This window comes from Anser anser (assembly GCF_964211835.1).
Source record: "Anser anser genome assembly, chromosome: 1".
NCBI classification, from domain to species: Eukaryota; Metazoa; Chordata; class Aves; order Anseriformes; family Anatidae; genus Anser; species Anser anser.
In genome coordinates this window covers 190357501-190374235 of record NC_139720.1, presented here as the reverse complement: position 1 = coordinate 190374235, position 16735 = coordinate 190357501, and the positions used below count along the sequence as shown (strand labels likewise).

The 16735-nt window shown below is 42.8% G+C and overlaps 1 protein-coding gene across 2 annotated transcripts in view; it reads right to left on the bottom strand.

Moving 5' to 3' along the window:
* Positions 1–16735, bottom strand: part of FLT1 (fms related receptor tyrosine kinase 1) — a 109138-nt gene that overhangs the window by 52601 nt on the left and 39802 nt on the right. For both annotated transcript variants that reach the window (XM_083849558.1, XM_083849559.1), the window contains exon 11: positions 3514–3628. In XM_083849558.1, coding sequence (XP_083705684.1) covers positions 3514–3628 — 115 coding nt within the window. The remainder of the gene's footprint in view (positions 1–3513; positions 3629–16735) is intronic.

Below are 16735 nucleotides of genomic sequence, written 5' to 3'. Positions count from 1 at the left end.
TCTCTGGACTCGCTCGAGCACGTCCATGTCCTTCCTGTAGCGAGGGGCCCAAAACTGAACACAGTACTCAAGGTGCGGCCTCACCAGAGCCGAGTACAGGGGCACAATCACTTCCCTAGACCTGCTGGCCACACTGCTTCTTATGCAGGCCAGGATGCTGTTGGCCTTCTTGGCCACCTGGGCACACTGCTGGCTCATATTCAGCCGACTATCAACCAGTACTCCCAGGTCCCTCTCGGCCAGGCAGCTTTCCAGCCACTCATCTCCCAGCCTGTAGCTCTGCTTGGGGTTGTTGCGCCCCAGGTGCAGGACCCGGCACTTGGCCTTGTTGAACTTCATACAGTTGACCTCAGCCCATCGCTCCAGTTAGCTTTGGGTGGGAACATTGAGAAGTGATAGTTTTTAGCAGCTGAATGACAAGAGAGTGTCTGAGATCTGTTTACATGATAAGCCTAAGAATAGCTCAATTTTGTAGGAAGTCACCGAAAATGTCCAACAAAAAGAGAATGAAAATTTGGGTGGGGAAATCAAATCACTTCAAGAGTTTTTTTATGATCAAGTATTATGACTTCTGTTACAAACTTCTTCCATTATGCTACTTGTGTTTCTCAATGTCTGTTTAGAGAGGCTTCAAGGGAAATTTTACTAAAACACTGTTGTCACGGTTTCTCTCTGTCACCAGAAGAATAATGCAGAACAGGCTTCCTGCGTTACTTTAACCATGCAGACACGAGGTTTGAAGTTTTTCTAACTTTAAATATATACTTGTGGCTACCTGAATAACCACAGAAAAACAAACAAACAATCAACCTACCACAGCGAAAGGCCAAATTTTGGAGGGATTCATATACTGCACATACAGGAAACTAAGGAACTGGCATAATGTCTTTAACCAAGGTGAAAGTGGCTACCTTGATTGATAAAAGAAACCTTTTGACCTTTCCTTGTTCATCTCTTCCCTTGATTACAATAATCTCATCCTGTGGTCACCCCCATTTCTGCTTTCATGCTAACCCAAAAGTGTAACATCGGAGTCTCTTCATCCATTTCCTACTGCTTTGTCTCCTACTATTTTGTTGTATCCATTGAGCTTTGAGATTGTTTGTACCACACTTGCTATACTCGGATGTGGAAGTGGGGTAGACACTCTGTTTAGATAGCAGGACTCCATTGATGTGGAAGTGCCTCGGCAAGCTGTTCTTAGCTGTGTGCAGTAGCAGAACTGCTCACAGTAGCAGTTCATCAGAGCCAGACGCTTGTGATGACGTGCTGCATTCAGTGAGCTCAGTGCTATTAACAGTTTTACAATACCCCAGCACATGAGGAAGGGTTTTGTCTGAACTCTGTCCCTTTGAGTTTGCTCAGGGAGACCAAGAATGACTCTTGGACTGCAAAGAGTGAAAAGCTATAGACTCCCACAGAAAAAAAAATAAAAAAATTCCTGGATGCTCTAGAACAGCTGTGCGCACACAAATCATGCAACTCACAGTTTGGCCAGAAACCCAGGCTTAGAGAGCATTTTCTACTTACAATAGCATTCCAGCTGTGTTTGAAAAGCTACGGAAGAGCAGCAGAAATGAAGAAACCTTTGAAAAGCAATTCTCAAAAGCAGAGAGAATTCACTTCAAGCTAAGAACTTGAAAACTACAGATGACATGCATATCTCCAGCATGGATGGCATGCAAGGCAGAAGCCAGGCAGAAGTGTCTATGTTCAAGCTGCTTTCTTCCTAACAGCACCACAACCAGGTACACTTGAAAAAGATGGGCAAACAGATTGTTTCACTCACCTGCCCTTCCTCATAGGGAGCAGAAAGGATAAAGCAGTACAAGACAGACCTTTCTTAGCTGAACTGAACAGCATGAAGACAAGTAATAACAGGAGAGCCGCTACTTTTCATTGTAAAAATTTCCATGTAACAAATGCAGAGATCATCCCTTGGTTCATTGCTGGGCATCCTTTTTAAAAAAGGGGCAGCTTGCCAAAGACTTCAAACAAAATCTGCAGTTCTGCTGCAAGGACCCATTATTAGCATCTTCCTCTGGGGAGGAATTTTTTTGCTGCTGACTGGAAGTTGGTCTGACATTTCAGCCACTCCTCTCCTGCTGTCTCCAAAACACACAACACAAGGAGAATGAAGTCTGGCCATTGGGCAGCTCCTTCTGTACCCTGTGAGCAGGTAAGGCTTCACCCATAGCATACCTAGATGTCTTCTGGAAAGTTACTGGGTTCTCATGAGCTTTTGTTCATAATCCCCCTGTTGGAATAGGCTTTGTCTTCCTTTGCCTGAAATGATTTCCCTTTCCTCCTGCAAATCTCTCCGTATGTCGCACTTTTTTTTCATGTGCTTTCCTACGATAGTATCCCCTAGGAAGCTGTTTGCTCCCATCTTTGCCTTGATCTCTAAGCATGTGGAGGTGGCCGGTTAAACAGAGCAAATGTCTCACTGGGATCCAGCCTGTTCCCATATGCTGGACCTGTGCCATGAACACCTGTGGTACTTTCTAAATAATACAACAGCAGAAGAAAATGCAGTTCCAGGCCTGAATCTTGGCTGCATGCAGAGCCCTATTTATTCCACGGTGTGTGAAAGGGCCCTAACATAAGAGTAATTACAGTTTATATATATTTTCACATGCAAAAAAACCCTGAAGGAAGACAAGGAAAGTACACCTACATCCCTGGTGTCCTTAGAATCACAAGAAGATTTTCAGCATCCTTAGAAATGACAGGCCTAGAATAAGGTAGGGGAAAAATATCTTGATTCAAAGGTTTTAAGTTGGATGGATAATTCTCCATGGCCCTTTGCAAGGTAATCTCACTGGCTTTCCCTCCCATGTTGGACAATGACATGACTGGCCTAATCATCCTTCAAAAGTGCCTACATCTCCCCATGGCCCATGAAGGGATGCTTGAACTGGACTAGACACCTAACTTTCAGACTGTTAATGAAGACAAGATGGATCCCACCATGCAGAGGTGACTGAAATCTCTGAATGAGATGTCTCTTAAACTTTGCTTCTTAAATCTGGATTCATTTGGCCCTTTAAAATTTTTATTGCAAGAAAAGACTTGGTCATCTAATAATCTAGGACCACATCTGTGAATAAACTTTCAAAAGAGAGTAAATCGTTTTATTCTCATAGGAAAAATAACAGGAAATTGTGCAATGGCACAAAATGAAGTAAAGATGGTCTGGAATCCTGCCCCTGTCCTCCTGAGGTGCCCCAAGATATTGCAGGCCAGCTCTGAGAAAGCCAAACATACTGAATCCCTGGCATATCACTTACCTTAATATGATAGCATGCCAAAAAAAGTACATCTCTACATCTCAGCAGATAAATACCAAATCTCCATCACTGCTGGTGTGGAAGTTACTTACATTTATGTAGGTCTTCAAATCCGAACAACATAAAAATACTGGTTTACTCACTGTTACATCAATAACATCTTAAAGCACCTTTTCAACTGATGCTGTCACACAGAAAGGTTACTTGTGCCTAGGAATCATACCTTATTTTTGCCCTCTATAATAGCTGTTCGCTCAGTGATGCTCTGGATCCTGTTTCCTATGTGGCTGCCAGCTTTCACGTTGAAAGATCCTTCAGTATAGGAGCAAAAACCATGCCTGAAGACAAAAAAGTGAAGTGAGTTTTTATTGATTTGGTGATAGACTGAAGCATTCAACACATAAACCAAAAGAATTATTCTGGAAAGAGTGATCATCTGGGGAACCTTTAGGTGTTGTGATTACCATGCAAGAATGGCTACACTTCAAAAAATCTTGAGGTTCGAAGCCTGATGGTTGGATTCATTTCCACAGCTGCCCCCAGAGTATTACATTTATAGAGTCAGTGTTAACATTTAACCAACTGTAGACTGGGAGGTCAGAATTTACAATACAAGCCTAGATATAGGACTGTGTGAGACCAATGTGCCATTTACAATCCTCCTAAGTTTTCAGCCATTGTCGTGGTCCAGGCTTGGCTTCAAACATAGGTTTATATTATTTTGAGTCCTAAATCCAAGACAACATACATTTGTTTCAAGATCCGTTCCTTAAAGAATTGGATGCCATTTAAATATGTGCAGGTTCTTTTTGTTCTGAAAAAAACTGCAGCCTTTCATTTCTGATTTTTTTTAGTTCTGTTTACAAAATGGCAAAATATCAATACTGTGATTCAATGATTACAAGATAAACAATAAAAATGACCATAATCCTGCAAGTTAGTGAAGCAAGACAAAACAAAACCATATCTAACAATAAAAAGGATTTAAATGTTCATTTTATCTGAAAAAAAAAATCGAAGATGTTACTGAATGGAAATATCAGGAAAAAATGTTTTTGCCTTACACAACAAGTTGGCTTATAATCAGAACATTCAGGTGTGGTCATGGTAGAGCTAATTTGTTTCCCAAAGCCTAATTTGGTACACATGGAAATAAACACATTGGAATGCTTCTTAAATTCTGTCCATCCCTTTTCTTTGAGTATATTGAGTTTTTCTTTTCATCCAACATTGAGTTGTTGCTTGTTCAACTCCAGCTTCAACAGTAGAGCTTAACCTTTCATCGGGGTCAACCTCTTTCAAATACAATATGTTCCTTTGATCTTCCACGTACTTGAAAGACAAGAGCTGTTGTATCCATAATCAAGTTGTCCTGACATGTATATCAGTTGTTTGGAGAAATGACCCTTAAGGGCTGCTGACTGGATAACAGCATCTGATGCAATCCCGACCAAAGAATGAGGTTCATTTCTCTTCAGCTACCTGTGCAGTTTGGTTAAACTTTGTGTTGTTTACAGTATCAATGGTACGCTAACTTTACATGCTTGTTTTTAATTGTGCAGCATTACGTCAAACCAAACAGTGTCTTAGCAGACTGCAGCTTAGAGAAAAGATGAAAAGTAAACTAACTTGAACTGTAATCATTAGCACAAATTACATGAATGTGTGCCCAAATTCTTAACATGCGTTGAGAGTCTCAGGGAGATGAAAAAGCCAAAAATCAGGAGCAGGTCATGGTCATTGATGCATGGAGAGAGAACAGGAAGAAATAGCATGGCAAGGAAGCCCTAGGTACACAACCACTTATTCCAGACTGGTTTAAAAGTCAGCTTCTAATACATGATTGTTGAGGCCAGGGTGGATGAAAGACAGCAGCATTAAGACAGTTGATGCATTCAGAAGGGAAAAAATGTTTTAAAAATCACTCAGAAAGGTAGATGTCATTTACATATCACATTTAATGCTTTAAAAAGTCTGTTTTTGTAACAGGACTTGAACACAGAAGACATGATAATGTTGGTAAACCATTAACATTTCCACACCATAGCAGATACCAGAAGTTATTTCAGCATGCCAGTGCCACAAATACACAAACAGGCAGTATCAAAGGTGCATCCCTGTGCCTGGATACTTGGACAATCTCTGTATGGGAAGACAGACACCCCACTATCTCATTTCATTCATAATAAGTCATTTAAAAAATGTTCATCCTTTCAAACTGAGGGAACTGATATTTTTCTGCACAGAATGATTTCGTGTTTCTTTCTTGCAATGTTGAAGATCTGTGCTTTTTACAATAAAAGTCTTTACTGAGACACATTATGGTAAAGGACAGAAAGAAGGTATAATGCATATTCAGAAACAGGCTATGTATGTCTGAAAGACATCTCCAATCTCATTTCTTGCAGCTCTGCAGCCTTAGGCTTAGTTATTATTATATTATTTTTCATAATTCATTGAAAAGGACTGTATATATTTAGGTTGCAGTGTCGTAGGGATGAGGACAGTGTTATGTCTTTGTCAATGCCTAGCACAATGGGGTGCTGATTACTCATTAATACCATAATACAACCCACCATCATAATTACAATAACATCACAATAACAAGAAAAACACATGTAAACCACTAGATGAAATATTAGCCCTGCAGGCACATACGTGAGCTCCACTGACTTCACTTACCGTATACCGTATTAACTCCAAACTGCCGATTATGATGTTAATGCAATTATAGGAGAAAATCGAATATGCTTAATAGCCGTTGTCCATGGTTTTAATCAAAAAAAAGAGTCCAAATCAAGCTGTGACTACATTAGCTAACAGCCCACGGCGCACAGTGGGAGATGGGACTGCTCTCGTCCCGTGCCACTTCAGCTGCATGGTCTGCTGGCTCAGCAAGCATTTGCAAATCAGTTTGAGAGTAGCTGCCAGGCAAAGTTTAGGACAAGGCTCAGACTCATCCCTTTGGATGTCGAACCAGATGCTTTCCCTCCCCAGCTGCCAAGTGCTCTCACTTTAACCTCAAAACACACCATCAGAGCTCCAGGCTCCTGAGCTGGTTGCTCGGGTTATTACTCAGCCATCCTTCCTCTTCTTGCTGCCAGCGGTGCCACACGAAGTAACCGCTCCAGGCAGCAGCAGCAGGTAGAGACGAGCAAGTGGCAAATGGGATGGATTAGGAGCCCCATCTCCTGAACTGCCTTCAGCTCTTAACGACAGGCGTTTTGTAACTGAAAGGGAAAAGGCTCTGCTGCACTTAGATGTAGTCCTCAAATCAAATGTTTGTGTTAAGTACAGATGCTTGGAAAGAAGTAGAAAAGAAGGAAAAAAAAATAAAAATTTACCCTGGCTGGAATCAAAATAAGTAGTTATCTTCCAGCTCATACTATTGATATTTCATTTTGTGTGTCCTCACACAACATCAGATAGGTATTTTTATGTCTTACAAGTAACTCAAAACTATCAACTCAGTAAAAGAGCAAGGTCATCCTACTTGTAGCAAGAACTGCCAGTGTTTTCAGGGAAATTCCACTGAATTTTGGATATCTGAATCTCACTCCAGACATCTCCCGAGTGCCTGTGTTCCTGAAACGGTTTGTTGATGGGATGAGCCTCATTGCTTTGCATATTCAGGAAAGTTTGCAGCAGGGTTACCGCCAGGTTAATGAAAAAGCACACAGTGTGCACAGCGGCTGATAAACAAGCTAGTATCTGCCAGCACATTTCTAAGCAGCTCTTACACCTGTTTTCCAGCTACACGTTCCTACTTTGTGCTTGCAACCCTGCACATGCAGAGAGCCTGTATAGTAAAAGCAAAGGCTGTGTGCGTGCAAAGGTGCGTTTATAGATATTGCGTAATCTCAGATCGTGGTAATCCAGCTCTGCTGTTCTGCTTGGATGCCAGGAGGCTCCGAGCGATCGAGTGTCCCCCCCCCTCCCCAAGTGGTTTTTTACATATGCCTGTGTGCGTGCTCGCTTGTGCGTTCGCCGGTGTGCACGGGCGCACAAAAACACACCCACTGGCACAGGCACGCTTGGGTCCTTTGTGTCAACAGCTTGAGAAGCAGGCTATTCATCTGCGAAAAAACAGGAGCCATTAATCCTCCAGCGGATTTCGGAAGAAGCCCAGCGCGGGGGCCGGGGAGGGGTCAGCGCTGCTCGGCGGGGGATGCTCCTGGCGCTCCAAAAGGGCTGCCCTGGGACCCTCGTGCCCCTTCCAGCTATGGGAGTTTGCCCTTCTCTGGGAGGGCAGGGGGGGTGTTATGCAGCCAGAAGCAATCTGGGCTTTAAAAAAGGTCTGTGGTGTGCGGCGCTGGCACCCCAAGGGGCCCTGGAGAAGCGGCCGGGGGGAGGGGAGCCAGCCTGCTTCTCAAGAATACATCAAGCCCTTGAGGAAGCAGAGTGTGCCATGTTTGAAGATGCAAAGATAATCACAGTGCTGGGAACCGTCTTGTGTAGCGGAGGAAGCCAAACAACAAGAGGAAAGCAGCATATGCTCCTGATTTCGCACAGGAAGCTAACAGCACCTCCTGCCAAAGTGAGATAAGAAAACTCCCATGGCCTATTCTGGACAAGGCCATGGTTATCAACCTCAGCTTCACGCTGTCCTCGCTCTGCTCCGCAGCCCGCTCCCTTTCCTAATGAGTTTCAGAGCCCTCACCTCTATTAGCATACAGCATGCCAAGCACAATAGTGTGGTATATTTATAACCATTGATGGGGAAAAGTTTCCAGGGTAAGAGTGTACTTCATGTCATCTTGATATATTTCACGGGAGTGAAACTACAAACCAGCTTCAAGCTGAAGTGCTGCCTGTGAAACTGCTGGTCTCCAAATAAAAGTGGTGTTCTTGTCACCCCAATGATCCGCAGTAGAGCCTGGGAGCTGGGGTAAAGGGCTTCTCTGAAGATTCACTGGGCAGATTTGAATTTCCATATGGCAGAGTCCTAAAAGAGAGCCCTACACCCAGCTTGTGTCCAGACACATCTTCTTCCCCACTCTGGAGACAGTGCTAAAGGATTGACAAATACCATCGTAACAGCACCGACCTCCGTTTAAGCTGGAAAAATAACATCTTCTGTCTTCTCATCATTTCAGCTCCTCCCCCTAAGCCCTCCTATGTGACGTCTTTGCAATCCTTCCCTCACGTACAATGCCATCCAATTCCCTCAGTGTTCCTTTTGGCAAAGCTACCGGCAACCTCAGTCACGCTCTTACTTACTGAGTAGTATTTGGCAATTATGCCTGTACTAGGAGCAAGAGGAAGCCCTACTGTCACCGACGGTGGCTATTTTCAAGAATGATTAACACGAGGAATATTTATTTTCTCATCACCTATCCCTTTTTAGGGCAGCGATCAATTCCTAGCAGCAGTGGGGTGGTGTTATTACGAATTCAGGTTGGGCTGACGCACGTCTTTCAAGACGCGGTGATGACGACACTATCTTCAAGACAGGAACTCTGGAAATTCCTGGAATTGTAAAGAATATATAGGAACTGCTTCCCACTTGGAGGTTATCAAAAAAAATCTAAATGACCCAGGCCTCGCCTGACCCGCGCCTCGGTGCTCGGTGCTGTGCGATTGGTAGCACCGGGCTGGCGTAGCCACGTGTCCCAGGGAACACTGAATCACAGCAAGACCGGAAACAAGAGAGGGAAAATAGTAACAGGGAGCATGTACGGGCTGTGAAACGTGCTTTCTGGGGGAGGGGGGGACATGTGCTGGCTCCCTGCCAGTGTGCTCACTCTCGCTTTGGCTGCAACGTGATAGCGCGCTTGTCGATTCAGGAGCCATGGTCCGAGCATCCCCTCCCTCTCTCAGCCAAAAATAACCAGTTCCAGGTTTAAACACCATCCCTACTGCTTTTGGTGACAAAGCTCCAGTTAGCTCCAAACAGATTGGGAATTCATCCCTAGAACCTTCCCTGGTATGCACACATACATTGAGTATCACAGAATCACAGAACTTCTTGGGTTAGAAGGGGTCTTAAGGATCATCTAATTCCAGACACCTGTATGTGGGGTTTTGAGGAGATCTACAAATGGTAGGAACTGGATAGTATTTATATCACATTCTGCATGTTGATTTATATTTATTTAGGAGCTTAGCAAAGAATACCAAACAAGAATCTGCATTGATAGTGGCACAGGTTCCTTCTTTGCATATCTCATTCTTCGCACTTTTGCCTCTCTGCTCTCACTGTCCCAGGTCCTTACTTGTGCCCACTGCAGTGTCAACACTTGCCCGCCAAGAACAGATGGGACACCACCAGCCCATTTCAGGTCAGACTCTCTCATGACCCTGAGAAAGCAGTAACTGTCCATCACCACTCCTCACCCTTGGCCAGCAGAACAGGAGAAGAGTTGTGGCCGAGGATATTATTAGCTGTGCTGAGATTTTCACTGATGAGATGCAGGGTGGCTGGAGGATTTCTCAATGGCCCCTATGCATTAGGCTGTACTAGGATCCTGGTGTACTGCACAGTTGCCAGAGTAAGGACTGTGTTGTTTTCTGTTTTATAGGATGTTCTGCATCCCCACTGAGGGGGATACTTAGAGGGAAAGCTCATTCTCTTGGGAAGATCCCAGGTGTCCTGAATGCCCCCTCCTCCTCCTGGTGAGCCTCTTTGGTACTACATCATTAGAAGTAGTCGGGTATATGACATGCCCAGCCTTGTTGCATACCACCATGGCTCTATGGAAAATGAAAGAGTTTGCCATCTCCATACTGCCTTTCCTGCTGTTATCTACATGCAACCAGATTAATGAATTGATTAATCCCTTTCACACTCATCCTTTCCAAACATCACAGCTTGTCCTGAACTACCTCAGTATGCTGCACAGAAAGCCAATTGATCTGACTTTTCTTAAAGGAAGCAGGAAGATCAGCATCAGTCTTACCTGTCCCACCTTTCACCCCTTCATCAGCCCACGCAAGCATTCCCACAGGGAAGAAAAAAAAACACACACACACAAAAAAAAACAAAACAAAACAACAACAACAAAAAACCACAAAGACCCAACACTTCTACATCTGCACAGCTAAGCAGCCTGAACACCAGCCATTGACAACAAAAAAAAAAAATAGAAAACACATTTTACTTTCAACTCCTTTGCCAGTACTTGAGACCTCTGAACATTAGGGAACATGACAGCATTTGAAAGTAGTTTTTCAGGATTTTTGCACATCCTGAGGTAACCTGAAATTTTCTCACCTTGAGTTTGTTATAAGATAATTATATTTTGCTTCTTGACCCTGTGTTTCCTGCTTCACACTGCTTAGCAGTCTTCGTTGATACAGAATATGATCACATTTCAGCCAAGCCTTCCTTCCTTCCTTCTTGTCCACCTCCTTTCCCTCCTTTGCTAGGCTGAAATCACTCTCGTCTCCCATGTGGTCACCATGACTCAACCTCCACTTTCTCTCACCAGCTATGTCCTCCACAGAGGAGCTGAATGCTAGCTGGAACTACAGAGTTATCAAAGCATGAAGTTTTCACAAGCACCTAGAACTTCTTGCTGGGAAAAAGGGTTTGAGTTTAATAGTCTGTGGTAGTACAGAAAGTAAGAGGTCTTCTCCAGTTTGGTTGAGCAGTCAGAAACCTAAATGGAAAGACCACAAAGCCTCTACATACAAAGTCTACTCTTGCTCTGCTTCTATTTCCAGAAAAAGATCCCTATATATAAAGTCTGGGATTTTGTTAAGACCCTTCTAGCATAAGTTATTTCCCATACACATGTCACTCCTCACAACTCACTCAACTTTGAGACGTAACCTCACATCTACACCCAGCCAAGATCCAGGTCTCCCCAGCACCTTAACAAAATGCTGAAATTCTCTTCCTTTTCTTTGTTGTCTTTACTGGATCCTTTTGGCTCTTTACTAATCTATTTACACAGTCCTTAATATTCCCTGTCTTTTTGACAAGCTGGAAGCACAATGAACACCCTTTCAAATACCATTTCCCAGTGATCAGCAGAAGAGATGAAAGACCTTTTGCTGCACAGAGGTTGTGCTTTTAAAGATAGATTGTTTTCAGCTTCACTGCAAGTAGGGGTCTGTGAGCAACTCTGGGCTGACTGGAGCCAGGGACTGGAAGTGCAGGCAGAAAACAAGGAAAGGATGAGAAAGAATGGAGGGAAACATTTTTAAGGAGAGAGGGGAGTTGATTAGAGGGAAAACAGGAAGAGAAAATACTGACAGACGTGGACAGAAGACCAAGGATCCATCTACCCCATATCCTGTCTCAACAATGACCATAAGCAGATGGTTGGGGATGAGTAAGAACAGCACTAACTTCAGATACTTCCTCCCAATACTCCCCCAGTCACCAATTCTTATCAGCCCAAGAACTTCCTGCATCGGAGGCCATTTCTACACTTAAGCAACTCCCAGTGGATTTCTCTTCTAGGACTTCATGCAACCTCCCTTTGAAGCCAGTCGAACGTTTAGAACCCACAAAATCCTCTGGCAAGGAGTTTCACAGATTTGCCACCCACTGCATGTACAACCATCTCCTTTTTCCATCTTGAATTGCAGTCCTCCTGGTTTCATTTCATGGCCCCTATTTCTTAAACTAGAAAAAGCATATACAACTGATCCTCAGACCTATGTGTCCTTCACTAGTCTGTAGATATCTACTGTGTAACAACCAAGTCACCTATTTTTCATGCTACACAGCGCTGACCTTATAATTCCTAACACTCAATTTATTTGTTTTTTTTGTTGTTTTTTTTTTTGAGCTGCTCCTGATTGCCATTGCTTTCACAAACCTGTGTACCACATTACTCATAGCTTTCTTTGCGTTATTAATGATCAGACAATGGCTTATCATTTTACATGTGAAAGTCAGACTGCTTTTTCCTATGTACATCATGCACTTTTATCTTCAGTGGACTTCATCTGCCACTTTATCACTCACATACTCAGATTCATACAGTTCTGTATTTCTTCGCAATCAGCCCTCATCCTTACAAATCTGAATGACTTAGTATCATCAGCAAACTCTGTCACCTCCTTACCACCTTTTCCAGGTTATTTCTGAACATGTTGACAAGTACAGACCCCAGCACCAGCTCCTGAAAAACTTCACCGGTCACCTCCCTGCACTGCAAGAACTGACTGTTCCCTCCTAACCTCTGTTTTCTATTTTTTAACTGAATATTTTTCTTTCTGACTATGATCTTACCTCATACACCATGCCTGTTCAAAGCCTTCTGCAAAGGGTTTTTGAAAGGAATAGACATAAAAGGAAAAAGGATGCTAGCTGAAGTTTGTATATTTTTGTAAAAGGTGTACTCAGTCCAATAATAGCACTCCATTTATAATCATTCCTAAGCACACACAGCTTGACCCTGTGCCTTCCTCGGCCAAGAGCCCCTGCTAGCACAGGAGGAGGTTTATGGCCACAGGCTGGGACATTCCCATGGCTCAGACACCGCTGCTGCCCCACGGTGAGTAAAAGACCAAGCAATAATGATCAACCACCTGCATGGACTCACGTCTGCTTCCTTAAGAACGGGTGTCAGACTGTCCCCAGTAAAACAAAGAGAACACCCTGTGAAGGGAACCACAGAAAAAGAAACCGGGAAAAAATAAATGAGTGAAAAAAAAAGATAGGAGAACCATGGTTTAAAACTTGACACTAAGCAGAGACACTTGTCACCATCTGGATGTTACTGTAGTCCTTATATTTTAAGTTTGATCAATAACGGGTTAAAAAAAAAGTTACTTGAGCAACATAGTGTATTTTCTGCTAAACTATTTTCTATTGGACTTGGAAAAATTTGATTTAAAGTGACTTGAAAGTTAGCAATACCAAAATTGGAAAGCTTAATCTTCTGGTTCAGCTAAGACCCATAATGAAACCTTTGATAACATTTACAGCCTGCACAGTGAATTCATCAGTGCATTCACTACATTACCCTGGGGACAGACTGTGGCAAACTGTACCTAGCGTATAGTACATATTTACCAAGTTTATTTATCCACATGCATATGCCTGATCTGATTCACATGGCATTTTGTAAGTAAAATATTAAAAAAAGATCTTTTCCAAAATATTGACTGAGGACAGGGATGCTGTCCTTTTAGCTGTTTTCAGAAAACAGGAGGTGTTCACAAACAAGCATTAACTTCTGGCTCATCGTAGAAGTAAAGAATGAGATGCTGCAGTAAACTCCTTGGTCGATCTGAAACAGATGAGACACTTTTACTTCTCTTTCTTTTAGCTATAAATTCTCTGCAAGTCCATGCTGCCACAACGTACACTCATGTCTGTTCGTCTGCATTTTTTAGAAATATATGGGAAAAACACAGAGCCTGATTTTCATTTACACTAACCCATTTCCACAACTGCAGAAAAATAAGGAAATAGCTACCTTTTTTTTTTTTTTCTTCATGTACCCATTTCAAGTACTTTTACATTACCAGATCACTGCAAGTGGATTTTCTTGTAGTAGGGAATGGAAGGCACAAAGGCCACCAGCCAGATCCTCAGCCTGAATTTAGAGCTGAGGATCTGGCCACATGTCAAATTAAACAAAGGCATTTTTGAACTACCTGTTTATTAATGGCATCTGACCTACTTTTACCAGCTCTAAGGACTCAGACTTCCCTTTCCCGAAAATAGAAGGTGGCATGGGGAACAAAAACAGTCACTGTGGACAAACTAATGGGCATCAATGTTTGCAGACATCCACAATTAAATTTGGGTGGTTCAGTACATTTCTAATTAAGTACAATTAACATTTGTTCTTTACTTGTTCATTTTACATACCTCAGTGATGTTCCAAACCTAATGTCCCCCGATAATCTATCCAAGCACATCCTAACGATTCTGCCTTCCAATCCTTTATTAATACTCTGACATAAACAATACAGAAATGCAATTAGACTGCTATGCACACATGCCCTGCTTCCTCTTTCACTGAAGCTGGTGGGAGTCTGCCCATGCGCTTTCGTAGTGATAGTTCAAGGCTTTTTATCTCTCTGCAGAGATTTCAAGAAAAAAGTTCTAGTTTTTGCCTTGCTGAGCTCCACAACACGCTCCTTTCCCTCACTCTGTAGTGCTAGAGAGCTATTTCTGTAGAAAATTATTCACGTGGCCCTACCTTTGCACCACAGACAAGCCCCAACAGGAGGCAACAAGCCCTCTTATCACTCCATGTTAAGTCAGCAGCAACTCCACTGTGGTGCATGCATCCATCCATCCACCTCAGAGCATCAGGAACATTGTGGTGTCCTGAGATGGCTCCGTGGCAGTGGTACCAGCTCACGGCAATGCTGCATGGTCCCTGGTTCCTGCTGCCCACTCCTGTCCTCATCTTCAGGCATGCAACCCATTCATCCCCAATCCCGTCCACCTCACGGTCTTGCTGGGATCATGACGGGGTTGGGAAGTGGGGGCAGAAATAGTTTTGGGTTATTTTACCACTGAGAAGAGTTCATATCCTAACACTACAGCTCAGGGGACAGAATTAAGGTCTTTCCAGAGACATTCTTTTTGCAGGTTCCTCCCCAATACCTTTGTGATTCTCTCTCCCTCATGCACGCACACAGAAAAAAACCTAAGCAACTAAATAAATAACAGACTGACATGATGGCAGGGTTGAAAGTTAATCTGACACTCGGTTTGAGGCTAACCATAACTGATAGCTGAAGGTGAGAGAGAGGCAGAAAGGTGACAGGAGAGCTGGAACACCCGAGAAAAAATTTCATTGCTTCTTCTTCCTGAGGTTTCTGGAGGGCTGATGAGTCAAGCCCTGGGCAGAGCACAATGAAGGTCTCTGGAACTGCCTACATGGAAATGTCCAGAGAGAGAAACTGCCCTCAAATGACACCGCATCAGAGCTGAGGAAACCAGTGCTTACACTGAGCAACATCAATATCCCACATGCCTTTCTTGGCAACCTCTGCCAGACCAGCCTAAGATAAACACAAATCTGCTGAAGAGATTCGGGTCAAGAGCCATGAGCATCAAGCACATCCCTGGCGTGGGGATGCTCATTCTGCAGCCTCGGAGCTGATGAGCTGTAGGTGGAGACCAGCCTTGGTGGCTCCAGGGAACATCAGCAAGCCCTGCCCTGGCTGCCCCTCCACGAGACTCAGCTGATAACCCAGCCTGAGTGAAAATGAGGCCAGGAAGAACAACAGCAGGGTGGTAGGGAAGAGGCCAAGGAAGCTGCTCAAGCAACAATTTAATGATGGAGGTCATCAGTCTTCTGCTATATCCAATGAGCAATGAATATGTGCATCTGCTGCCTTGTCTGGAGTAAGCTGACACTGGATAAGAAGCTTCTCAGGAAAAAAAAGACAGTCATTTAAGAAAGACTAATCTTTTATTTTGTTAATTGCATTTCATTTTAACTCATTCCATTCTCCACTGACATTTGTCTGCCGTACTTGAATTGCTGTATCTGAATAAGCTTGAAAAATAAACAAACAAAACAACAACAACAAATAACCTTACATATTTTTTTTCGGCCCAGGCAGTTTTTCTTGTCTCTTTTATGTTTCCTCATTGGGATGAAAGTTAATTCAGAAGTTAATTTTTCCACCTATCCATCTAGTTACCTATCTGCTAGTTAACAAAAGGCTACCTAATAGGTAATAGAGTTGGTTAAGCAAACTTATTTTAATGGAAAATAAAGCACAGGGAATTTTAATGACATTCTTTGTCTCTCTGCATTCCAAAAAGTTAAATCTGTTGAGCAATTTTGCAGCTTTTCATTATTATTATTATTTATTTATTTTATTTGCTACCAGGAAACTATGGAACCTGTTTAATTTGGCTGGATTCCTGTTGTTGTCTTGAACAATGTACAGAGGAGGGTTATGCAGATTGATTGTATTAATTACAAAGCACTGAAGAATATTTGAACTTTTTTTTAAAGCAGTGGAATCCACTGAGATATTTTTAGGATTTTTGAAACAGAAATACTGTCTGAAAACGCAATTGAAAGAAGCAGCCAGAGAACCTACTGGTTTCTATTAAGGAGACTATAGGCAACAGTCCTCCAAATAATAATAATAATAAAAAAAAAATCTCATTTATTCACTGTAAGTCATTCCCCAGCTTTCAGTGATAGTACTCAAATGATGTAAAATTAAGCGCATATATAAATCTGGAAGCAAAAAGATCTGTGTGCTGCAGCACAAAAGCTTTATACTTATAGTGTTTCCTGCAACCTCTGGCATGGGACCCAGAAACTCAATGTGAGTCCTTACTGCAGTATGGTGAATAATGGTAACCTGTGTAGGTTTATCAACTTGAGCTACATTTTTTTCACCTGTGCATTGAAATAGACATTATCTAGTGCTGAGCACAAACAGAGCAACATTTTAGCCTTGGAAACCTAATGATGGGCAGATAAATCCAAAGCAACAGCTGTAATGGGAGAACAAGATACATTTCTGATCTGCTTTCCAAGGTACCTGCATCATTA